The sequence below is a fragment of the Equus caballus genome, chromosome 24, assembly GCF_041296265.1.
Source record: "Equus caballus isolate H_3958 breed thoroughbred chromosome 24, TB-T2T, whole genome shotgun sequence".
NCBI classification, from domain to species: domain Eukaryota; kingdom Metazoa; phylum Chordata; class Mammalia; order Perissodactyla; family Equidae; genus Equus; species Equus caballus.
Window position 1 is genome coordinate 34,261,668 of NC_091707.1, and position 26,931 is coordinate 34,288,598.

Below are 26,931 nucleotides of genomic sequence, written 5' to 3' on the forward strand. Positions count from 1 at the left end.
TTAAAAATTCTGCCAAAATTCTGAGGAAAAGTATACAGACATAAAAATGATGAGAGAAAAGATAGATTCAATCTAAAATAATGAATTGCAGAAAAAAAATAGAAGTAATAGTCATTATTATAGGGAAAATAGACCTAACATAAGGACATAAACAGTTTTGAACAATATGATTAATAACATTAAATTAGTAGATATACAACCTTATGCCCTGCAGAGCTCCCATAGGTTATTTTTCAAAATTAGAACATTTTGATTAAATCTTTAAAAAATAGAAATTATACAGTCCTCATTCTTTGACCATTTTGCAATAAAATGAGATATTAAAATAAATGTCTGGACAAAATGTACAAATAATTTTGGAATTATAAAACATTCTTTTAAGTAATTTGGATAAAAACTATATTGCAAATATATTGAAAATAAGAATTGTACATATCAGAACAAGGCAAGGATGCCCACTCTCACCACTTTTATTTAACATAGTACTGGAAGTTCTAGCCAGAGCGGTTAGGCATGAAAAAAAAAGACATCCAAATCAGAAAGGAAGAAGTAAAACTGTCCCTATTTGCAGATGACATGATAATATATAGAGAGAATCCTAAAGACTCCACCAAAAAACTGTTAGAATGAATAAACTAATTTAGTGAAGTTGTGGGGTACAAAATCAGTATACAAAAATCACTTGAATTTCTATACACTCACAATGAACTATCAGAAAGAGAAATTAAGAAAAAAATCCCATTTACAGTTGCATCAAAAAGAATAAAATACCTAGGAATAAATTTAACCAAAGAGATGAAAGACTTATAGACTTGAAAACTATAAGACACTGATGAAAGGTACTGAAGATGGCACAAGTAAATCAAAATATATTCTGTCCTCATGGATTGAAAGAATTAATATTGTTAAAATGTCTGTACTACCCAAAGCAATCTACAGATTCAGTGCGATCCCTGTCAAAATTCCAATGACATTTTTCACAGAAATAGAAAAAATTTTTATGGAACAACAAAAGACCCCCAAATAGCCAAACTAATCTTGAGAAAGAACAAAGCTGAAGACATCACACTTCATGAGTTCAAACTATATTACAAAACTATAGTAATCAAAATAGTATGCTTTTGACACATAGATCAATGGAACAGAATAGAGAGCCCAGAAATAAACCCACACATGTAGGGCCAGTAGATTTATGATAAAGGAGCCACGAATATACACAGTGGGGAAAGAATAATCTCTTCAATAAATAGTGTTGGGAAAACTGAACAGCCACATGCAAAAGAATGAAACTGGACCACTACCATACACCATACACAAAAATCAACTCAAAATGGACCTGAAACCATAAGAGTATGAGAAGAAAACATAGCAGATAAGCTCCTTGATGTCGGTCTTGGCAATGATTTTCTGGATTTGATACCAAAAGCAAAAGCAACAAAAGCGAAAATAAACCAGTGGGACTACATCAAACTAAAAAGCTTCTGCACAACAAAGGGAACCATCAGCAAAATGAAAAGAAAACCTACAGAATGGGAAAAAATATTTGCAAATCATATATCCAATAAGGGGTTAATATCCAAAATACAGAAAGAATTCATACAACACAATACCAAAAAAGCAAACAATCTGGTTAAAAAATGGGCAGAGGAACTGAATAGACATTTTTCCAAAGAAGACATACAAATGACCAACGGTACATGAAAAAGTGTCCAGTATCACTCATGGTCAGGGAAAAGCAAGTTAAAACCACAAGGAAATTTCACCTCACACCTGTTAGAATGGCTGTCATCAAAAAGGCAAGATAAAAAGTGTTGGTGAGGGTGTGGAGAAAGGTGAACCCTTCCTTATGCGTTGTTGGTAGGAATGTAAATTGGTGCAGCAACTATGGAAAACAGTATGGAGGTTCCTCAAAAAATTAAAAATAGAACTATCATACGATCCAGCTGTCCCACTACTGGGTATCTATCCAAAGAGCTTGAAGTCAGCAATTCCGAAAGTCCAATGCACCCCAATGTTGATTGCAGCATTATTTACAATAGCTAAGACATGGAAGCAACCTAAGTGCCCATGAACAGACGAATGGATAAAGAAGATATGGTGTATATATATACAATGGAATACTACTCAGCCGTAAAAAATAACAAAATCATCCCATTTGCAACAACATGGATGGACCTTGAGGGAATTATGTTAAGTGAAATAAGCCAGATAGAGAAGGACAATCTCTGTATGACTCCACTCATATGAGGAATTTAAACGTGGACAAAGAGAACAGATTAGTGGCTACCAGGGAAAGGGGGGGTGGGGGTGGGCACAAAGGATGAAGGGGTGCATCTACAACATGACTGACAGACGATAATGTACAACTGAAATTTCACAAGATTGTAACCTATCATTAACTCAATAAACAATTTTAAAAGATAATTCCTTACAGATCAAAAAAAAAAAAAAACAAGATAAAAAGTGTTGGTGAAGATGTGGAGAAAGGTGAACCCTTCCTTATGCGTTGTTGGTAGGAATGTAAATTGGTGCAGTAACTATGGAAAACAGTATGGAGGTTCCTCAAAAAATTAAAAATAGAAATACCATATGGTCCAGCAAGTCCACTTCTGGGAATGTAGTCAAAGGAAAACACTATGTTGGAGAGGTGTATGTACCCCCATGTACGAAGCGGCATTATTTACAATAGCCAAGACAAGGAAACTAGCTAGGTGTCTATCACTTAGAAGTTGTGGTATATATACAGTAAAATATTCACTCATGAGGGGCTGGCCCCGTGGCCGAGTGGTTAAGTTCGCGCGCTCCGCTGCAGGCGGCCCAGTGTTTCGTCAGTTCGAATCCTGGGCGCGGACATGGCACTGCTCATCAGACCACGCTGAGGCAGCATCCCACATGCCACAACTAGAAGAACCCACAACGAAGAATACACAACTATGTACCGGGGGGCTTTGGGGAGAAAAAGGAAAAAATAAAATCTTTAAAAAAAAAAAAAATCCATTAAAAAAAAAAAAAAAATATTCACTCATGAGAAAGAAGGGAATCCTGCCATTTGCAACAACATGGATAGACCTTGAGGGCATTATGCTAAGTGAAATAAGCCAGACAAAGACAAATACTTCATGGTATCACTTATACATGTGTGGAATCTAAAAAAAAAAAAATCAAACTCATAGAAATAAAGAGTAGGAAAGTGCTTGCCTGGAATTAGGGGGGTGGGGGAAATAGGGAGAGGTTGGTAAAAGGGTACAAACTTTCAGCTATAAGATGAATAAGATCTGAGGATCTAATGTAAAATATAGTGACTATAGTGGATAACAGTGTATTGTATAATTAAAATTTGCTAAGAGAGTAGAACTTAAATTCTTACCAAAACAAATAAGATAACTATATGAGGTGATGGGTGTATTAAATAACTAGATGGGGGAATCCTTTCGCAGTGTATACACATATCAAATCACCATGATGTACACCTTAAATATCTTAGAGTTGTATATGTCAGTTATGCCTCAGTAAGGCTGTAATTTTTTTAAATGAAAAAAAAGAAGTGTACATATCAAAACTTATATGTGAAATATAGTCAGAGATGTACTCAAAGGTAAATTCATTCAAAGGTAGTTATTTTCATTGTTAAAATATAAAAAGTTTGAAAAGAAATTAACCAAGACACAAATGGCATATTGACTTCAACTGATATACTGGCTTCAGCTGATTGCCCAGAGTGTTGTGTTGAAGAGAATTATGAGGACTTCTCTGAGCTCAGGAAGAAGTACTTTGATAGATTAGTAAAGTCTACCCCAGACAGGGAATATGATGAGAGTGGTGAATATGCATACCACATATTTGTCATACCTGAACTAAGCTTTCATTTCTTGGAGTTAGAAAAGGATCAATAAAACAAAGCTAAGAAAAACAGATCAAAGGAAATCAAGAAGAAAAGCAATATAAAGTGAAAAGCAGGCAATAAAATCAGTTAAATTCAAAACCTTAGTTTGGGGTAGGGGGACAGGGAAAGAGAACATACACATAGCTCTGCCAGAAAAATGGGAGAATTAACAATAAGAAAAAGATTTAAAAATAGATATAGGAGAGATTGAAAAATTATGAGAACACTGTGCACAATTATATACTATACATTGTTAAAAACTGGATAAAAGGTAATATTTTGAAAAATATAAAGTACAAAAATTGATTCTTCTTGAAGAAAAAGAAAACAACAAGATAGAAGTTTTTAAACTATCCAAATTGGTTCTTAAAGAAATAGGGTACATAAGTAGGCCTAGGAAGCAATTTTAAAATACCATCTCTAAAATAGTTTTTTGAACCTTTTTTCTGAAATCTTTGGAGGCTTCCCAGTGCCTGCAAGATAAAGTTGAGAGTCATTAGTCTGACATGAAAGCCTTCTGCAATGTCCTCTATTCTGTCTCCACACTTCCCTGTGCTATACTGCCTCCTTGCACAGTCTGCTGCATACACTTGCTTCCATCATTGTTCCTACATGCTCACGTCATCCCCTCTGCACAGAATGCCCTTAGTCCTCTTGAATCTAAGCACCGCCTTATATTCAAGATCAGGACTTTATTGCCTTGATGCATCTTTCCCAACTGCCCCATCCTCTACTCCTCAGCTGACTCTACCATCTATTTCCTTGTCTTGCTTTTCCTTTTTCTATGTGTTCTGCTTCCCATAAGTCACTTAGGACAGATGCCTTGTCCACACCCTTTTATCACATATATATTGAATGTCCACTATGCTATGCATTGCTCTAGATATTGGTGGTGACAGATATTGGTGGAGAAGACAGACAAGAGCCCTACTTTCATGAAGTTTCTTTTATATTTTATTTTTTGCTGAGGAAGATTGTCCCTGAGCCAACATCTGTTACCAATCTTCCTCTTTTTGCTTGAGGGAAATTGTTGCTGAGCTACCAGCCTCCCTCTATTTTGTATGTGGGACACCGCCACAGCATGGCTTGGTGAGCAGTGTGTAGGTCCACACCTGGGATCTGAAACTGTGAAGCCTGGGCCACAGAAGTGGAGTAGGTGAACTTAACCACTACACCACCAGGCTGGCCCTCATGAAGTTTATTTTCGAGAAAAGGGAGATAAGTTCAGTCTCTAGCCCCTGATATAGCTTATATTTGTAATAAATTCTCAGGAAATGGTTATGGAGGAGGTGGTGGTGAAGATGGAAATGGTGGTGGTTAAGGTGGCGGTAGTGACATTGTATTTTGCATCAAGGTGTATGCATCAAGGATCAGTAAATGACAACGATCTCATCATTAGTTAGTTATACTCTGTAGAGGGGAATATGGGAGGCAGTAGAGCAAAGTTGCTAACAGCCCAAGATTTCAAATTAGACTTGAATCCTGGTTCCTTTACTTAATTGAATATTATTTAGGGATCTCTCTAAGCTTCTGTTTTATTATCTGTAAAGTATCACCTACATCGTGGAGTTGTTTCTAGGATTATATGCAGTAATGTATTCCCTGACATATATTAAGTGTCCAATGCATGTTGGTTGGTGTCGTCGTAATTTCTGCTGCTGCTGTTGTTCCCTATTGAAAGAAATTGCAATTTTTGTAGTTAGTAAGTTGATATTCATAAGTGTGATTTGGCTCTAGCTAGCAAGGCTATGGAAATTCAAGCACATTTTGATTTCCTGAACACTAATAACGCTAATAACTATTGAAGGCAAAGGCTTAGTTTCAAACAAAACAAAAGAATAGATTTTAACCTACTGACTCCCAGTCAAGTTGGCTCCATAGTTTGCACTTGAATCTTCCCCTCTGCTCCAGACACGTAGCAGTGATAGATAAAAAGCTCAAAGAAGAAAACCAAAAGGATATAGCTGAGCTTCAAAACAAAGGAAGCATCTTCTTAGCCCCAAAAAGTACAGAAATAAATGAGAATCAGTGAATGACGTCAAAGCAACAAGCTTTCTGAACTCTACTCTGGACGCATGCAGGGGCAACCTGGAGTTCAGCTGCTGTGGTATATTGGGGCCCGAAAGTGCCCTACCCAAGAAGAGAGACTGAAGCCAGTCTCATTAATTGAACATAAAACAGTGAATTTTCACCTGGGGATGATGTTGTCTCCCAGTGGACATTTGGGAGTGTCTAGAGTCATTTTGGGTTCTCATAATTGGGGGGAGGGGTGATTTGGCATCTAATGAGTAGAGTCCAGGGATGCTGCTAAACATCCTGCAAAGCACAGGACAGTCCCCCACAAGAAAGAATTATCCAGCCCAATAGTACCAAGGTTGAAAAACCCTGAGCTAAAAGCTGCAGTGGGCTCTCCTAATGGGAGACTGATAAAACTGGCATGGATCTGCTGCCAGAGGCTAAATCTTTATATGAGACTAGGGGCCTACAGAGTCAGGAAGACAATGACACACCCTTGCAACGGGTTCATGTCTCAGAACTGACCTGGACTTCTAAATATCACTGAGGTAAGGGCCCCATAACACCACTGTAAAATCTGGTTCTGGACTGGGTCAGAGGGACTTGGGTGGAGGCAACTAAAAAATCTTTAGACAGGGAGGAGTGAGCAAGTAGAGACAAGGGGGAAAGTGATTCCTATTCAGAATGAGCCTGCAAACCAAAATTCCAAAATGCATGAATAAATCTAAAACTAAGAAAGCTTGCCACAGAATCAGCAACTGGAACATGAATTTCTTACAGATGATATTAATATTTTTGAACAATCAGACGTGTTGGGTCATGTGTCTAATAGGAGTATCTCGTAGAGGATAACATGTGACTCTGATAGGAGTGTCTGAGAGAGACTGGTGGACAAGTAGTACTTTAAAAAATAATCATTGAGAATTTTCCAGAATTGAAGACAGACATGAATCCTTAGGTGAAAAAGTTTATTTCATGTATCAAAATAAATACACCTCTAATAACATAGTGAAACTGCAGACCGCTAAGCATAAAGAGAAGTCTTACATACTACCTAAGAGAAAATTCACTTTAACTACAAAGGAACACAAATTCCAGCATTCTTCTCCTCAGCAATAATAGGTGCCAGAAGACAAGAGCTAAGGGCTTAAGAGTGTTGAGGTAAAGTAATTTTCAGTCTAGAATTTTACACATAGCTAAACTGCCATTCAAGAGAGAAAGCAAAAGAGGTGTCAAGATGGCAGTGTAGGTGGACTCTGAACTCACCTCCTCCCACAGACACAACAAATTTACAACTACTCTGGGAACAATTACTCCTAAGAGAGAATTGAAAACTGGATAAAGAGAACCCCCACAACAAGGGACAGTCCTGACTGAGGTGAAAGAGGCAGAAATTCCTTTCTGCAGATGAAAAAAGCCACCTTTCCAAGCTGTGGCACTTCATGGCTGGCTGGGAGCAATCCTAAGGTATGCAGCCTTCCCTGGAGGAGTGGGGGACCTGAGAAGGGGAACATTAACCATTACAAGCATCCTTGACCTCAACACAACCAAGACAAGTGTCATAATATCTGGCTTTCCTGGCTATTAACTACAATAGGGAATTCCCCCAGAAAAGCTGTCAGACATAAGGGGAAAAAAGCTGGCTCTTAGACAGCTCAAGCATAAATTCACTTATTTCACAAAGCAACCTAAAATCACCAGAAAGAAAGGTGCACAGTCCTTTGGTGAAAAGAGTCTTGCCTGATAGGCTCTGGGTGCGTTTCAGTGATAGGTAAGACCTCTCCAGGGACTGAGACATTGGCGGCAGCCATTATCATGATCTATTTCGGGTGTGTTGACACAGACCCTGGTAGATGCTGCTGGAGTTGTTCACCTGGCCTATTAGCCCAGGGTCTGCCCCACCCACTAGAGCACTGATTTAATCCAGCTCAGCCAGGGCAGGCAGCCTGCCCTAGGGACAGGCCCCATCCAACAGCAAGCCCTCGGGCAACTTGTCGGCCTGCATAGGCTAAGTGCCTGGATCCTCTGAAGCCAGGTGAGTGGGTTGGAATGCACAAGGAGCAGGTGGAGTGTGTGGGCCGTTGGTAGAGTCTGTGGGGCCTCTGCAGTGGGGCAACTGGGTCTGCTTTGGGGGGTCAGGTGGTACACATGGGGCAGGACTGTGTTGGTGGTGTGTGTGGCCCTGTGGGTAGTGGGACTAGTCAGCTGCAGAAGACTTGTGCTCCTCAAACAGCCACGGATGGGATTGGCCCCGCCTTCCAAAGCCTGAAACAATTGGGTGCTCCCATGCCTGGGGCCAGCCCCACTCAGCTGTAATCCTGAGAGAGCTGACAATAGCCTTGCAGGCCAGAGGCCTACAGCAATTGTAAACCCCTGAGCCTAGCAACCAGCCGTGCTGGGAACATACTCACTTAACAGAAAAACTGCAAAAGGAATGTGCTATTAGACCTAGCAGCCAACTGTGTTGGGGCTCCCCATGCCTGATAAAGTGACTGAAGGGTCAAAACAGCCACATGCAGCTGAGCATTACAACCAGCCACCCAGGAGAGAACCCTAAAAGCTACAAGAGAAAGACAACAACCTACATACAAAGGAAACCCCAGCAGAAACCTTACAGGCTAGAAAGGAGTGGGACGATATATGTAAAGTGCTGAAGGGAAAAACCTACAGTCAAGAATACTCTATCTGGCAAAGTTATCATTCAGAAGGGAAGGAGAGATAAAGAGTGTCTCAGACAAGCAAAAATTAAAGGAGTTATCACCAGGAAACCAGTTTTACAACAAATGCTAAAGAGACTTATTTAACTGGGAAAGAGAAGACCAGAAGTAGGAATAAGAAAATTATATATATATATATTTAAAAAGGCAATAAAATCACTAGTAAAGGCAAAAATACAGTAAAGGTAGCAGATCAACTGCCTATGAAGATAATATGAAAGACAAAAGTGCTACAATTATCTGTTTCCATGATAAGAGAGTAATGGATACATGCACACACACAAAAAGAAGTTAGATATGATACCAAAAACATAAAATGTGGTAGAAGGGGAGTAAAAGAGTAGAGCTTTTAGAACGAGGTCAAACTAAAAAGACCATCAACTTAATATAGATTGCCATATATGTAGGTTATTATATGTGAACCTCATGGTAATTGCAAACCAGAAACCTGTAATAAAGACACAAAAAGTCAAGAGAAAGGAACCCAAACATAATACTAAAGAAAGCCATCAAACCACAAGGGAAGAGAGCAAGAGAAGAAGAAAGGAACAGAAGAACTACTAAAACACCCAGGAAAAAATTAACAAAATGGCAACAAGTATATACTTATCAATAGCTACTTTAAATGTCAGTGGACTGAATGCTCCAATTGAAAGGCATAAAGTGACTAATTGGATAAAAAAACAAGACCCATGTATATGCTGCATACCAGAGACACATTTCAGACCTAAAGACACTCACAAACTGAAAGTGAAGAGATGGAAAAAGATACTCCATGCAAATGGCCATGAAAAGAAAGCTGAGGTAGCAATACTTCTATCAGACAAAATAGAGTTTAAAACAAAAACTGTAACAAGAGATAAAGAAGGGCACTACATAATGATAAAGGGAACAATCCAAAAAGAGGATATAACACTTGTAAATATTTATGCATCCAAAACAGGAGCACTGAAATATATAAAGCAATTATTAACAGACATTAAAGGAGAAATAGACAGTAACACAATAATAGTAGGGGACTTTAACACTCCACTTACACCAATAGATATATCATCCAGACGGAAGATCAATAAGGAAACGTTGGCCTTAAATGATGCATTAGACCAGATGGACTTAGTAGATATATACAGAACATTCCATCCAAAAACCAAAGAATACACTTTCTTTTCAAATGCACATGGAACATTCTCCAGGATTGATCAAATATTAGGCCACAAAATAAGTCTCAATAAATTTAAGAAGACTGAAATAATACCAAGCATCTTTTCTTTTTTCTTTTTTTAGATTTTATTTTTACTTTTTCTCCCCAAAGCTCCCCAGTACATAGTTGTATATTTTTAGTTTTTTAGTTGTGAGTCCTTCTACTTGTGGCATGTGGGACACCACCTCAACATGGCCTGATGAGTGGTGCCATGTCTGCTCCCAGGATCTGAACTGGCAAAACCCTGGGCCACCAAAGCAGAGTGCACAAACTTAACCACTTGGCCACGGGGCTGGTCCACCAAGCATCTTTTCTGACCACAAAGGTATGAAACTAGAAATCAGCTACAGGAAGAAAATCAGAAAAGCCACAGATATGTGGAGATTATACACAATGCTACTGAACAATGATTGGGTCAATGAACAAATCAAAGGAGAAATTAAAAAATACTTGGACATAAATGAAAATGAAAATATGACATGCCAAAATTTATAGAATACAACAAAAGCAGTTCTAAGAGGGAAGTTTATAGCAATACGGGCCTACCTCAACAAACAAGAAAAATCTCAAATAATCTAACAGTGCACCTAAAGGAACTGGAAGAAGAAGAACAAACAAAGCCCCAAATCAGGAGAAGGAACATAATAATAAAAATCAGTGCAGAAATAAATAGAGAATAAAAAAGCAATAGAAAAATCAATGAAACCAAGAGCTGGTTCTTTCAAAAGATAAAATTGACAAACCTTTAACTAGACTTACCAAGAAAAGAGAGAAGGCTCAAATAAATAAAATCAGAAATATAAGAAAAATTATAATGGACACCTTAGAAATACAAAATATTATAAGAAAATTCTGCGAAAAGCTATGTGCCAACAATTTCAATAATCTAGAAGAAATGGATAAATTCTTAGAATCATACAACCTTCCAAAACTGAATCAAGAAGAAATAGAGAATTTGAATAGACCAATCACCAATAAGGAGATCAAAACAGTAATCAAAAACCTCCCAAAAACAAAAGCCCAGGACTAGTTGGCTTCCCTGGTGAATTCTACCAAACATTCAAAGAAGACTTAATACCTCTCCTTCTCAAACTCTTCCAAAAAATTGAAGTGGAGGGAAAGTTTCCCAATTCATTCTATAAAACCAACATTTACTGTGATACCAAAACTAGACAAGGACAACACAAAAAAATAAAATTACAGGCCAATATCACTGATGAACCTTGATGCAAAAATCCTCAACAAAATACTAGCAAATACAACAATAATACATTAAAAAGATCATGCACCATGATCAAGTGGGGTTTATTCCAGGGATGCAAGAATGGTTCAACGTCTGCAAATCCATCAACATGATACACCACGTTAACAAAGTGAAGAATAAAAATCACATGATCATCTCATTAGATGCAGAGAAAGCATTTGACAAGATAAAACATCCATTTATGATAAAAACCTGGCATAAAATAGATATAGAAGGAAAGTAGCTGAACATAACAAAGACCATATATAACAAACCCACAGCTAATATCATTCTCAATGGAGAAAAACTGAGCGCTATCCCTCTAAGAATAGGAACCAGACAAGGATGCCCACTTTCACCACTCTTTTTTAACACAGTATTGGAAGTCCTAGCCAGAGCAATCAGGCAAGAAAAAGAAATAAAAGGGATCCAAATTGGAAAGGAAGTGAAACTGTCACTATTTGCAGATGACATGATTTTATATGTAGAAAACCCTAAAGAATCCACCAAAAAAATTTTAGAAATAATAATTGACTATACTAAATTTGCAAGTTACAAAATCAACATACAAAAATCAGTTGTGTTTCTATGCACTAACAATGAAGTAGCAGAAATAGAAGTTAAGAATATAGTCTCATTTACAGTTGCAACAAAGAGAATAAAATACCTAGGAATAAACTTAACCAAAGAGGTGAAAGATCTGTACACTGAAAACTATAAAACATTGTTGAAAGAAATTGAAGAACACACAAAAAATGGAAAGATATTAAATGCTCTTGGATTGGAGGAATTAACATTGTTAAATATCCATACTTCCTAAAGCAATCTACAGATTGAATGCAATCTCTATCAAAGTTCCGACGACATTTTTCACAGAATAGAACAAAGAATCCTAAAATTTATATGGAACAACAAAAAACCCTGATTAGCCAAAGGAACCCTGAGCAAAAACAACAAAGCTGTAGGTATCATACTCCCTGATTTCAAAACATACTACAAAGCTATCGTAACCAAAACAGCATGGTACTGGCACAAATACAGACAGATCAATGGAACAGAATCGAGAGCCCAGAAATAAACCCCCACATCTGAGGAGAGCTAATTTTTGACAAGGGAGCCAAGAACATAGAGTGGAAAAGCAAAGCCTCTTCAATAAATGGTGTTGGGAAAACTGGACAGCCACATGCAGAAGAATGAAAGTAGACCATTATCTTACACCATACACAAAAATTAACTCAAAATGGATTAACTACTTGAATGTACAACCTGAAACCATGAAGCTTCTAGAAGAAAACATAGGTAGTACCCTTTTCAACATTGGTCTTAGCAGCAAATTTTCAAGTACCATGTCTGACCAGGCAAAGGAAATAATAGAAAAAATAAACAAATGGGACTACATCAAACTAAAAAGCTTCTGAACAGCAACAGAAACCATCAACAAAATGAAAAGACAACCTAACAATTGGGAGAAGATATTTGCAAACCATGTATCTGACAAGGGATTAATATCCAACATATATAAAGAATGTATACATCTCAACAACAAAACTAACAACCCAATTAAAAAATGGGCAGATCTAAACAGACATTTCTCCAAAGAAGATATACAGATGGTCAATGGGCACATGAAACTATGTTCAACATCATTGACTATCAGGGAAATGCAAATCAAAACTACAATGAGATATCACCTCATTCCTGTCTGAATGACTGTAATTAACTAGACAGGAAACAACAAATGTTGGAGAGGATGTGGAGAGAAGGAAACTCTCATACATTGCTAGTGGGAATGCAAACTGGTGCAGCCACTATGGAAAACAGTATGGATATTTCTCAGAAAATCAAGAGTAGAACTACCATGTGATCCAGCTATTCCAGGGCTGGGTATTTATCCAAAGAACATGAAAACACAAATGCGTAAAGACATATGCACCCCTATGTTCATTGCAGCATTATTTACAATAGCCAAGACTTGGAAGCAACCTAAGTGCCCATCAAGGGACGAATGGATAGAGAGGATGTTGTGTGTATACACAATGCAGTACTACTCAAGCATAAGAAATGATGAAATCTGGCCATTTGTGACAACATGGATGGACCTTGAGGGTATTATGCTAAGCAAAATAAGTCAGACGGAGAAAGTCAAATACCATATTATCTCACTTATAAGTAGAAGATAAAAACAGCAATAAACAATCACATAGAGACAGAGATTGCATTGGTGGTTACCAGAGGGAAAGAGGGGAGGGAGGAGGGCGAAAAGGGTGATTAGGCACATGTGTGTGGTGATGGATTGTAATTAGTCTTTGAGTGGTGAACATGATGCAATCCACATAGAAATCGAAATATAATGATGTACACCTGAAATTTATATAATGTTATAAACCAATGTTACCACAATTTAAAAAAAGAGAGGCAAAATTAAAGTAATTTTAGATGTTCAAAGTCTAAGAGTATACCACCCATGACCTTCACTGAAAGAACTAGCAAAGACTTTATAGCATAAAAGTGAACACAGAAGTGTGGGGTAACAATAAACAATGAAGTGCAAAAATTTTATAAAATATCAATAAATGTTAGTGACTATAAAAATAATTGTTGGTCTTCTTTAAAAAGATGAAACACGTTTAACACAACAAAGACAAGATGTAGGGACCAAGAATATTCAGTGGAATAGTTCAGTGTCAGGTTCAAGGGCAAGACAGAAATACTGAATGGCTTTATACTTTCTTAGGAAAAAATTAGCTATATAATTGATGTACAGTTTTCAAACCAACAGAAAGGGAGGAATGTAGAAACTTTGTGAATCAAATGGAAGGCAGGAAAAGAAAAAAAGGAAAGGAAAAGGATGGTAAATGGAAAACAAAATCTAAGAAAGTAGGAATAAGTCCAAATATAGGAGTAATCACAATAAATGTTGACATATTATACTCTTCTATTAAAAGATAGACTATCAAATTGCATTTTTTTAAAAATTCAGTTATATGCTGCTTAAAAGAGACATAGCTAAAATAAAATCTCACAGAAAGGCAAGGGATTGGAAGAATGTAAACCCTGCGATACTAATTAGAAGGAAAACTGGTAAAGCAACAAATAAAATGGAGTTAAGCAAAAAGCATTAATAGGGATAAAGAAAAGCAATTATATGCACTTAATATCATAAGTTCAGAATATATAAATCAAAAACTGACAAAATTCTAAGGGAAATTGGCAAATCATCAATAGTTGGTGATTTATTTAAATATACTTCTATCAGTAACTGATGGGTTTCTATAAGAAAAATTTCTGAGGATTTTGAATATTTGAAACAATTAAATCTCCTTTAATAAGTGACTTTTAATCTTTCTTGACCACCACTCATAATAAAAAATATATTTATATGCAACTCAGTAAAAATATGTATAGTAGGTATGTGTATATGTGAAATAAAAGTTCTGCAAGATATTATTTCCTATTCTTTTTTTCAGTTCTGATTGTGTCCTCTAAATTGATTTTACAACCCCCTTTGAGTCACAACTCACAGGCTGAAAAGAATTAATACCTATGCGTAGACTCCTGTACCCATCAGGGAGAATATACATTCTTTTTGAGTATACGTGGACCATTTACAGAAATTCAGCATATACTGTGTCCAAATGAGGGCTCCACATATTTCAGAAAATCAGTATCAAACAGTTCACACTCTTTAACTACAATACAGTTAAATTAAAAATAATGAAAAGGTTTTTTTTTAAGTACAAATGTTTGGAAATTTGAAAAAATAGAGTATTTAGTAATTGTGTTAAAGAGGTAATCATAATGAAAATTATAAAATATTTAGAGCTGAATATTTGTAGAAGTACTACATATCAAATTTGTGGGATAGCCAAAATGCACTCAAAAGGAAGCTTGTAACCTTAAATACATTTATTAAAAAGACAGAAAGGATTGAAAATAAGTGAGTTAATCATTTAACTTGAAAAGCTATAAAAGGAACAACAGAGTAAATTAATGAAAATAAAAATAAAAGGCTAAAAATACAGAAATTGCCTAGTACAGCCTGCCACATGAGAGAATGAGAGAATAGTGCCTCAAACAGTATCTGCCAGTTGGTGGGTGTTCATTAAATGATTGCTGAAGAAATGAATGAAATCAACAACAAACAATAAAGAGGATCACCTCGAAATACTTATATACTTATGATAAACTTAAAAAAGAGAAACGGCCCAAATTAATAAATAATATTAGGAACAAAACAGAATGGAACCATGAATATAGTGGAACCGATAATGTGTAGTGTCTTTATAAAATAGAGTCCTTTGCACCACTACGACACAAAAGTTGACTTCACTAAATGTTTCTTGACTTGATTTTGGAACCAGACCCAAGTTAATAATGTTCTAATTGTTATTTGCAAAGGATCAGCATCTTAACTTCTGTCTCTGAAATGCATATGTGATCCCTGGACTGACAGGTAAAAGGAAGAAGCACTCATCCACTGTGTGCATGTAGGTGTGTTGGTGTGTTGTAAGGACACTTGTGAGATATTTAATCTGTGAGTAAATGTTGGCTAAGAAAAGTCTGAGTATGAGTTCATTTTTTGGAATTCAATTCTTTAACCTAACTTGCATCTTACAATTTCTTCTCTCCTTTGGGAATGAAAGAAGTGGGTTCTCCCCAGTAGTTTATAAAAATGATGAAAAGGGGGTATTTGTTTTCAGGACCTTCACAAATGCCGCCATGTCTGTTTGCCACAGCCCTGGTGAGGTCAGCATTTCCAGCTCTACTCTTCCTGTAAAATCTTGAGATTTCCCTTTTCTAAGTCCTTCCTTCTACAGAAAGGTCATCCCTGATGTGGTGGCATGAATCCAAGACAAACCTTTACTAAACCATTGAAATAGTACACTAGTACCTGTGTGTTAGAGACGTGGAGAGCCTTGAAAAGAACCCAAAGAGAAACAATATAGCATCAAACCACAGTCAACCTTGTGAAGTAATGAACAAAACAGATCTTAAAGAAAGGATATCACTTTCAGAAAAGTTTCCACTGATCAAAATAATGAGAGAAAAAAAACGAACAGAGGAAACCACAAATAAAGGAAATAAAGATCCATGAAAAAGCACGTCAAAAGCCTTACCAGCAAAATGGATAATGCGGATTTTGCTCATTATAACCCTCCTAGACTGGTGATGGTGTGTTATATAGGCTGGCTGTATGGTGTGGTCTTGATGCCAATGGAATTCCTAGCCAGCTGTTTGATTGACTTGTTCTCCCTGAGTAGAGACTTGCACTGGAAGAAATCTTTCAAGATGATAAATGCAGGCACTGTTTCAACTTTTGGAGAGATTATTTGTTTATAATGCCTTATTGAACAACTTCTTTGAAAGGCCAGAAGAACTGTTCCCCTTTACTCAGAGTAGGAGTAGCGCCCATGTCAAGTTCTTTCTTGGCATCAGGAAAATGGAAGAGACAAGAGGAGTAAATAGGTATGGAGCAAGTGAATTGAATTCTGGGTCAGGAAGTGTACATTTAATACTTAAGGAAACTCTTCAGGTACTAGCTATGAACATGTCCCAAGAAAAGGTCCTGCCTTGGTTGAAAAGACCATGTCACTGTTAATGGAATTCTTTGTTGCTACTATACATGGTCACATTTTTTATTTCAGTGTATCAGGAAGCCTGCCCTTCAGGAGCTTTTGATAGTTACAGACAGACAGTCCATCTGCAGAGAAGGGGCTGAACTAAGCCCATGACCACAGCTGAGACAGTATCAGGCCTCTAACTCCCAACCTTTGACTCCGTCTAACACTTCTCCATCTCCTAGAACTTGTACCATTGCCAAGAAGAGCAATTCAGGGACACTGTGGGACCACACAGTCACATCCAGCACTCTTCTTGGGCTGGAACTCTGACTTTTGCATGACGTAAAGTTAATGGCACCTTTCTTTTCCCAACTTTTGAGTGTTTCTTACTGCAAAGCTCAATACTTTTATAACTCGTTTTTCTGAGTTCGTCTTTAGCTACCTTTTCGTATTCCATATGTACTATGATCAGAAAACATCAGGTAATGGAGCTGCAGCAAACATCTTTAACTTTGTACATTCAGCTTTCAGAGAGAAAGTACAATTTCAGTAGTAGCAATTTCATTTGCTGTTCCACTCAGGATGAGATGGCAGATGCATTGTTCCTCCAGTCAGTCTCATTTCCCACAAGCCTTTCTCACAGGAAGAGCATCCCACTGTACTATGTGGTATTCTCATGCTTAAAGACACACACTTTATACAACAAGCCAGCTGCTTCATTTGGTACACGGTTGAAGAAACAGTGATTCATTCTGATGCTGGCAGGAAAAGAATGTGTATGTTCACATTTGTTAAGAGAGAGTTTGTCAATTTCAAATGAGACTTCTCTTCTTACAGGAGTTTAAGAGTAATTTTGACTATGAGATTTCTGCCTTGCAGGTTGCCAGTTAATTACCTTTTGACCTTAATAGCAAGTTGCTGTTAACTTCCAGGTTCTGAATATCTTGTGGTCATTTGTCCACAGTTTAGCACCAATATTCCATTCTGAGTTAGAGTCAGTGAGTCATCCAATTTAATATTTCTGTATGGAGATGGGCTTATAGTGAATGCAAAGATTGTCAATATTCCTAAGTAAAAATAACAACACTAATAATAGCTCATTTTTTTAGCTCTTAATATAATACCAGACACTGTGCTAGGATGTGCTTTACATCCACCATCTTATTTAATCCTCAACAACCCTATGAAGTAGGGTCCGATATCCTGATGTTAAAGCCCAGTAACTGCCTTAGAGACAACCAAGGGAACACATCCATACCCTCTTATGTAAATATTTCCTAAAACACAGGTGCTCCCAAGAAAGCAGCAATCATTGCAGAAGCAGAACACCAGGTGCAAATTAACATACAGGCTCTAGGCAAGCTGTGTTTCCAAAGTTCTCATTTAGGAATGGCTTGTTGAGAAGTTGGAACATATTTTCCCAAGGAAATGATGTTATCACAACAAAAACATATTTAGCCATGATGTGCCTAAAGTAGTAATAACATAGACCCAAACCATTTTGTGTACCAACATTTCCATGGAAAAATGCGCTCTGAGTTTCCCCTTGGATGCTAGGTACACATTTCTCCACCACTGGGAAGTGGCGACCATATGCCAGAAGCTGTAGGATCATGAGAAATGTTCAAAGTCTGAATCGATGGTGGCTCCCAAAGCGTGTGCTGGGAGTTAATGGAGGAAAGGTTGGAAGAGTGAGTGGAACTGGATACAAAGGGGACATAGGGTCAGATGACCTTGGGTGAGGAGCAGGAGAAAGTCTGTGAAGGTGAAAGATGGAATAAGAATCCCAGAGAGCGGAGGAGAGAGTTTGGGGACCCAGAACTCAGCAAGTCTAAACCCCCAGGGATTCTTCTCATCCCTCAGGTATCTCCCTGCTCACTGCCTCTGTTTCTTCTACTGACTCCCAAATTTAGCGTACGTGCTTCCCTTTTTACTGTTAACACTCAAGGCTTCCTCTGTGATAGTAAGGCCAGCCCCATGGCTTTTGACTTGACTGCTCCTAACGCAGGCAAATGGCCCTAAGGGTTTTTAACTTCTCTAAAGGAAAGAGCCCATCCTAGGCCCTCCAGAACTTTTCCTTTATCACTTGGACCTGGAAGGGCAAATATCAGCCTACAGATACTTTGGGTGTTTTTTTGGGTCCATAACGGGCTAAAATAAAATGCATAGGCTTAGGCATTCCAGATGCAGCTCTCCGAGGCTGAAGCTTGTGGGAAAAGGGAGAAGCCCTCGCTCCTTTCTCTCTTTGTTTCTAGGGCTCCACGTCCTCAAAATGAAAGTGGAAAGGAGGAGGAGGGCCCAGGTCGCAGCTTGCTGGAGGGAGGGCTTTAGACAGTGTGATCCTTGCATCACTGCTGGGGTGTGTTCTCAAGGGGTACGTCTCTATCAGGTGTGTAGGGACCACCTGGGCACCTAAGCCTCTACCAGTCTCTCCAAGTGCTCCTCAGACCACCTTCCTCTTTACCCTCTGGTTGTGTTTCCCTGACGTCTCTGGTGCTACTGTTCACCTGGGCACCTGGGGCACTATAAAAAGCCCAAGTTCTCAGACACTATCCCAGACCCACTCAATCAGCATCTCCAAGGCACGGGCCTGGAAAGCTGTATGATTAACAAGCACCCCAGGTGGTTCCTGTCAGGGACTGTTGGCAAACGCTGCTTGACTGCCCTCCACTTTGCTGGTCTTTAAAGGCCCCTAGGACATTCTGAGCGCCTTTCTGCCTCAGAATCATTATATACGCTGTTTCTTCTCCATGAAGAGCTCTTTCCTATTCACTACTCTTGGCTAAGGCCTACTTCTCGTAACTTCATGACTCAGCTGCAGTGTGATTTCCTCAGAAAGACCATCCTTGACCACTCTGCTCACTGTCTAAATCAGGCTCCTGGTTTCATTCTCGAACAAGACCTCATGCTTTTTCTCCTTAGCATTTATCACAGTTTGTATCTTACATATTTGCCTAATGTTTGCCTCCTCACTAGGACCGAGCACAGGGAATGCTTAATAAGTATTTTTTGCATAAATGAATAAATGGAAAAATAGTGCTGGGAGAAGGGTACCAAAGGTTGGATTGAATGCTGCTCAACAAATAAAGAACTGAGCATATGAAAACTTCAATCTCACAGGTAAAATTTTTACAGGTCAACTAAAATCAAGGTAGATGGGCCCCACAAGTAAGTGTATTTACGGACAATGGGTGAGATTATTTCAAAAGATATTTATTAAATACCCAGTTTGTACAAAATGCAATATTAGGAGCTATGGCTCCAACAGTGAATAAGACTGAAACAATCTCTGTCTTTATGGAGCTTACATTCTAGCAAGGATGACAGATATTAAACAGCCAGTTACACAAGCTGATAATTGTAATTTTGGTAAATGCAGTGAAAGAATTACAGTGCTGTAAGAGCCCATGACAGGGAGACCTGGCATGATCTGTAGGCCATCAAGCTAGTCATAGAATTTCAGGGACATGTGGCTGAGGAACCTGGACCCAAAGAATCTAGTGTGCTCTGTCCTGTCTCTTGTCAAAGTTGCCATGAGGGGAGGTGCCTCTGTGTAATAGTTTCTCAACCTCAGCACTCTTGACATCTTGGGCTAGAAAATTCTTTGTTTGGGGGCACTTTCCAGTGCACCGTAGGAGATGTTTAGCACCATTCCTGTCCTTTACCCACCAAGCCAGTAGACCTCATATTTGTGACAATCGCAAATGTCTCAGCATTGCCAAATGTCCCTTGTGGAAGGGTTGGGGTGGGGGCAAAATCTGTCCCTCCTCCTCCCCTCAGTTGAGAACCACTGCTGTTCATGAAACTTGGTTTTTAAAAAATGTCTTGGGGGCTGGCCCCTTGGCATAGTGGTTAAGTTTGGTTCGCTCCACTCCAGTGGCCTAGGTTCACAGGTTCAGATCCTGGGCATGGACCTACAGCACTCATCAGCCATGCTGTGGTGGTGACTCACATATAAAGTGGAGGAAGATTGGCACAGATGTTAATTCAGAGCTAATCTTTCTCAATGAAAAGAAAAAGTCTTATGATTTATCCAAGTCAATACCAGGAACTTAATTTATGCATTCACTGAACAAATATTTAGACAAAATTCAAATATTTGTTGAGTGATTATTAGGTGCTAGGCATGGTTTTAGGCACTGGAGACCCAGAAGCAGTGATCAAAGTCTGTGCTTTCTTGAAGCTACGTTCCAGTGGGGAGAGCTGGCCAGTAAATTTAAAAATATGTAATATTTCAGAAGAAAGGGATACGTTTGTCATAGAAGTCCTTTCTGATAAGATGACATTTGAACAAAGTCTTGAAAGAAGCACGGGAATGAGCCACATGAGAGGGAACACTGAGAGCAAGAGGCAGAGTGATCGGAGGGCCTGTACTTGACCTCACCTTTCTGTCTGCAGGTCTAACCAGGCTGCTTGTGTTTCAGGGGCTCCTCCACAGAAGGGCAGCTGAACGGCCTCCAGAGCAGCCTTCACGCTGCAGCCTTTGTGCCCATCACCAGCTCCACAGGTTAGTGGCAGTGGCGCACCAGCTCCTTCGAGGCAGGCCAGCAGGGAGGGGCTGGGCTCGGCACAGTCTCTCTTCTGCCTCTGAAGAGAGCTCCAGTTTGAAGAAGGAGGCGTCCAGGCTGTTGAAGCATCGGCACAGGGGCATTCTGTTACATTCTTCTTTTCAATGGTGTTGACAGTTTAGGACTGAATGGTTTTCTAGAACTAGTTTGGGATAGATGACATTTCCCAGTCTGGTAGAAGGCTATCAGATTTGCAGCATATTACTAAAAATGCCTGTATTTGACTGGTGTTTCACTGTTTGTGTAGCATTTCCACGTGTAGGATCTCTCACTAAACCCTGTGAGGTGGATCTTCTTGTCCCCCCACGAGAGGACACAGAGGCTGAGAAAGCTGAGGGGCCTATGGGAGGTTATACGTGGGCGCAGAGCTAGATCTGGGTTGGGTCATGGTCCTGTTGTGGTCTGTTGCCAGTTGGTTCCTGAGGGCCTAAAACCTCTCAGGGTAGGTACCTACATCTAAGTCAGGAAACATTGTCCACAGATAGTTTTCTGAGTAATAATTCATAAAAATACACTAATCAGTAATCAGAGAATTGAAAGAAAATCACTTGGATTCAATTCAACAAGTGTTTATTATTGAGCGCCTACTGTGGAGAAAGTGACATGCTGGGCGCTGAGGTACCTAGAGGGTGAACTAGGCAGTCCCTCCGTCAGGGAATTACAGACTCAGAGAAGGGGGGAGTCAGCAGGGAGTGTGGGCAAGGTGAGGGAATATCAGGTCCTGGGGACACAGAGTAACAGTCAACAGCACTGGGGACATCTGCTATGCGTCAGGCACAGTTCTGAATGCTTCATATGTAGTAACTCACTTGTTCACAAAACAGGCATATAGTATAGGAACTGTGTTCCCAATTTTATGGCTGAAGAAATAAAGGCACAGACAGATAATGAAACATATCTAAAATCTCACAGCAAATCAATGGTAGGGCAGTATTCGAACCCAAGCCATCTAGCCCAGGCTCCTTAGGGACTGGGGAGGGCTTCCCAGAGGAAGAAACATCTAAGCTGAGGTTTGAATGTTGACAAGTCAGCCAGGAGAGGGGAAGCATGGGGTGGAAGGAGATCCAGGAAGAGGGAACAGTGTGTGCAAAGGCTGAGGGTGGGGGAGAAAACGTGCCGTGTTCTGAGAGCCCTCACGTGTCAGTGTGGCTGGGGACTAGGGCCTGAGCAGGGAGTGCCAGGAGAAGAGGCTGGAGGGGTCGCAGGACCAGTCTATGAGCCGTGTAGGGAACTTGTCCTAGAGCAGTAGGAGCCATTAAGGAGTGTAAGGCCCCGGAGTGTGTATGTGGCGGAAGGACGAACATAATCCACCTTAAAATGGTTAGAAGATCACTGAGAGCCCTTAGTTTGACCTTTTCGTGGGGGTCATTACATACTTCTCAGAGTTTCCTGTGGGGATGAAAGGAGGCAATAGAGAGAAGGAGTCTGTAACCACACCCAGGGCTGCTAGTAATGTGATTGGAGTGTAAAGACTTTTTTCTCCGCTTAAAATCTTAGAACCTGAATTCAAGAAATATTTGATGAGTATCTACTTGCCCCTCCCACCCCCCAAAAGAGAATTCCTAGAACATGGTAGTTATTTTTAAGGAAGTAAGATTTCCCCCTGGAGCAGTAACGGACTGAGACTGGGTAGCTAAGAGAGTCCTGGACTAGCTCGAAGGATTTCCGTGGGCTCCAGCTGGTAGAACCTTTCAGCTCTTCAAATTTGCTGGATCTGTGGAGCTTCACAAAGCTTAGGAGATCCAGGAGTCCTGCCTGTTTCCTTTCCATGTCTAACTGGTCACTTAACTACAGAATTGAACTCTTTGTGTGCACTCTGGCTGAGGAAGTTGGAAATTTGAGAGGCCAGGTGGGTCATACTTTTGGCATCTTAATTATGCGTTAATACTTACTGACCAAGTTACTTAGAAGATTTTGTAACAGTTGCAGTGAATTTGGTATCAGCATAAAACCACAGAACAGAGAGAAGTTGTACTTCTCCATGGCTTCTTATAGCTACCTTTTTTCCCTGCTTCTACCTTAAGATAAGCACATTGTTCTCACCTTGTTTGGGCAGCCTGCTGTTTACTGCTTTTGTCTCCAAATGACCCTGGGCTTCTAAAGTCCCTTGAATTCATTTCTACTTGGTGACTTTCCTCATGTTCCTGATCCTTGGTTAAGGAAACACTGATGAACATGATAGTAGAGCTCAGGCATTTTCCGTATTCCCAGTAAGCATTTTACCTTAGCAGTGCAATAGTCACCAGCCCTGTTGGAGTTGTTTACACAGCTAGTCAATAACTGCCTGCACTTCAGTGTTTCAACTACAAATCGTGTGTTTTTCTGTATTACACACAGATTTGAAGGAGTTATCCTAGGGATTCAGAAGGGTGTCCTATGAATAGGAGAAGATGAGATCGCTATTAGAAACGTTTTTCTTTAAACCCACAAGAAGGGAGAACAACCTCCATAATTAGTCAAAAAGCTTACACATCTCTCAGAGTTGGAATGTTTGTGCCTGTAGAGGAATCGCTAAACTGACTTTGAAGGGTATTTAGACCGTCTGCTCCATTTAACTCAATTGGTTAAACATGGTATCTATCGAGTCCGTGGATAGGCAGAAGTCTCTTTCCTGGCCCCTTGACCCTTTCCCCTAGTCGAGCCAGCCAGGCCGTAAAGCTTGTGACTTCGCTCATCAGGCAGTCTGAAGGAGAGAGCGGCTCATCCCAGGGCATTGTTGAAGACAGCTCAGTCCCTTCCCGCTGATGGTGGCCTCCTGACATTCCTTTTATTATCATCTTTAAATGAGGTAGTGAATGTGAAAGCTCCCAGCAGAGTGCCTGGGATGCTCCGTGCATATTGCTTTTCCTTGTCTTCCCTACCTCAGCTACATATTCTGAGTTTGCTATGAAAGGGAAGATGTAGAGTCAGCAAATTTGGAAATTTGAGAAGGAAGCTGGAGTGAGGGCCTTTGGCTCAAAGCCAGAGCCATTGCCTTCCTCCTTTATAGCGATGGCATTCTTCTTGAGTTCTGAAGGGGTGATGGGGAACTAAAATAGCCGAGAGCAGCGGATTAGATAACTGGCATTTCTCTCATGCTCATTTGATAGTGTAAACTACCATTATTGTGGGCCTGAGCCATACCAGCTGCCCTCGTGCCCGTGCCTTAGCTTCTGCCTAAGCTTTCCTTTCCTGGAGCCCAGCCTCTACCCACCCCCACCTAACTTTTTTGTTATTTTTCTTTTAGCTCTTACTGGTCTATAGTTGATGGAAGGGACCTTCCCAGCTTTTGAGCACCAAAGCTGGATTTCATTTCCAAGAAGTGAGAAGCAATCTCCTTGTTGAACACTTGTTATGTGGAGCCCTGGTAAAAGCACCTGAGCTCTACGCTCTTTGATGGAGGTGGGGTGGCTGCACACCAGCGTGCCTGCCCGCCTCGTTGTCTCTCAGTGGGACAGTAAGAGGAATGAACTTATGCTAATATAAAGCAAACCCGGTGGAGCTTAGACCCTAAGGATCTAGGAGGCACTTGAACTTTCAAGTGAAATTATTTGCCTGGCAGCTCTCAGCAGAATGACGTCTTCTCACTATTAGTGTTTGTTCTTTTCCCAATGCGTTATATAGGTGTTGGAGATCCTGGGTGGATCTGGAGTACAATATATTAATAATAAAAATAAATCAAGCTCTTAAGATGCTTGCCCCAGTGTCTTATACCCTTTATTGCTCCCAAAATGTTCTTCTCTCCCCAGAGCCAGAGGGATAAGAATTTAGGTTCATTACCCATTCTTATACTTAGAAAGCAGAAAAGAGAGCATGGTTTGGTGTTTGGCAGAAAATGGGGTGTCAGCATCTGGGAGAACGGTGATCCCCTAAAACCTAGTTTTAGATTTGCCTTGTTGTCCTTCCAGCCAAGATCAAATAAAGTGTTAAGTAGGGATTTTATTTTACATTTTTCAGGATCTTTGGAACCTCCCCAAGTTATTTTCGCCAGATCCAAACCCTTGCCCACACAATCTGGAGCCCTTGCTATAGGACAGAGAAAATCAAAGTCGGTGAAGTCAGGGCCAATTTAAGGTAACAGTAAGAATAAGAGCATATTCTTGTATTGTAACTTGCTGACTTGATGCTACAGCAAGAGCCTTTACAGCTATCAGGAGAAATGATAGTTTCTCAAAATGACAGGATATTGGCATTTTATAAAACCAGAGCTCAGAAGGACTCTCCAAAACTGTGGGTCAAAGTTAAGCTACCAATAGCTTGCTTCTGTAATGGCCTACCAGTAGGTGGCGCTGTGGCAGTAAGAAATTTTCTTGCTATTATGGAGGCTATTGTTTAAAAATATGGGGAAATGGATGCCAAAGAAACTAAAGCTGTAATTGAATTATCACAGGTAAAGTGTAAAAGAATATATTGGAAAGCATGATATTTGAAGGTCAAATTGCAATGGCCTCTAAAGAGAATGAATATTTATTATTAAAGATATTTATTGTTAAAGAAGGCTTTTAGACTAGAGTTGGGTAGTCTGTGAATTGGACTTTCAGATAATGGGAGGCAAGAAGGGAACAACATTTAAAAAAACTTTTGGTGAGGTTGATTAGTTAATTATGCTTTTTTCTGAGGTTTTTAAGATAAACGTGCTATAATTGGCAGCAAAACAAACTATAAACCCTATCCTACCATCCATCCAAAAAAAGCTCCTACACTGAATGAATGGCCTCACTTGATCTTGTGAGGCTGTACCCGCACTTCACCAGCGCTGCCCCCAATATTTTGTTCCCAGCTGTGTGGCCTTCCAAACTTTCCAGAAAATTCTATGAAACTGCAAGGTTTTGATGATTCCTTTCCTCTTTGCTTTACTCTATGCGCTAAAGCATTAATGGCACACCTGCTATGAGCTTAATACTCTTCTTACCTCTAGGGGAATATTTATAAACTTACTTGAGAAGCATTATTCATCAAAATACCCCAGGAGAGCAAAGGAGGGAGAAAAATTATTTACCCACCACAGGATTCATTTACATTGGATCAGAAGCTTCAAATATCTTTCCCCAGCCCATCTAAACTCTTTCCAAAAAGGAATGAGAAGAGAGAAGGGAACACCAAATCCATGGCTTGGTCATCTACCAAAATGTACCAGAGAAACTGAAAACAACCAGAGTTCTATTGGTAACACTTAGCCAATGGTCCTTTAATTCTGATACTAAGCAGCCTATTCAGTGATGAACAACTAACAAAATATAGAAAACTAAAGCAAGAAGGTCAATATTTCCTTCAGGAGACTGGCAACCAGAAGAATGAATGTGACATCAAGCTCCAAACCAAACGGATGGCCTGCCAAGAAGTACTAATGTCCATCCGTTTCCAGCACTGTGAGACTTGGACCTGCCACCGTTGTAATATCACTCTCCTTGAACCTGTTTCATTAGTATCCCTTACAGTCCACCCATTACATGGCAAAATAGGATCATCAGCAAAGAAGCTTTGAGAAAGAGCCTATCTCTCAACACTTAAATCTCTGTCACAAACACAGCCCCGCTGAGCCTGAGCTCTACAGAAGCTAGGGATGGGTAATGCTGTATTTGTGATTAGTTGAGGTGGTGAGACCACGTGCAAGTGTGTATGGACTCAGACGACAGAGCAGGTCAGAAGGCCTCGGAAGTCCAGCCTCGCATTGTAGCATGAGTGCTGGGAGGCTCCAGAGGCAGGTCCACCAGCCTGGCAGATGGCAGTGGGCTGCCTTTCCTTGAGCAGGAGAATTAGGTA

The 26,931-nt window shown here is 39.7% G+C and overlaps 1 protein-coding gene across 40 annotated transcripts in view; it reads left to right on the top strand.

Annotated features, from left to right (window-relative positions):
* Nucleotides 1-26,931, top strand: part of TTLL5 (tubulin tyrosine ligase like 5) — a 280,680-nt gene that overhangs the window by 219,845 nt on the left and 33,904 nt on the right. For 15 of the 40 annotated variants that reach the window (XR_011432241.1, XM_070250197.1, XM_005605351.4 and 12 more), the window contains 2 exons: nucleotides 21,046-21,128; nucleotides 25,126-25,242. The exons of 11 other annotated variants lie outside the window; for them this stretch is intronic. Coding sequence is in view for 27 of the 29 variants with exons in the window: in XM_070250197.1 (XP_070106298.1) it covers nucleotides 21,046-21,128; nucleotides 25,126-25,241 (199 nt within the window). In the remaining 2 variants the exon portion in view is untranslated. The remainder of the gene's footprint in view (nucleotides 1-21,045; nucleotides 21,129-25,125; nucleotides 25,243-26,931) is intronic. 14 more of the 40 variants (XR_011432240.1, XM_070250190.1, XM_070250206.1 and 11 more) reach the window with 1 other exon arrangement.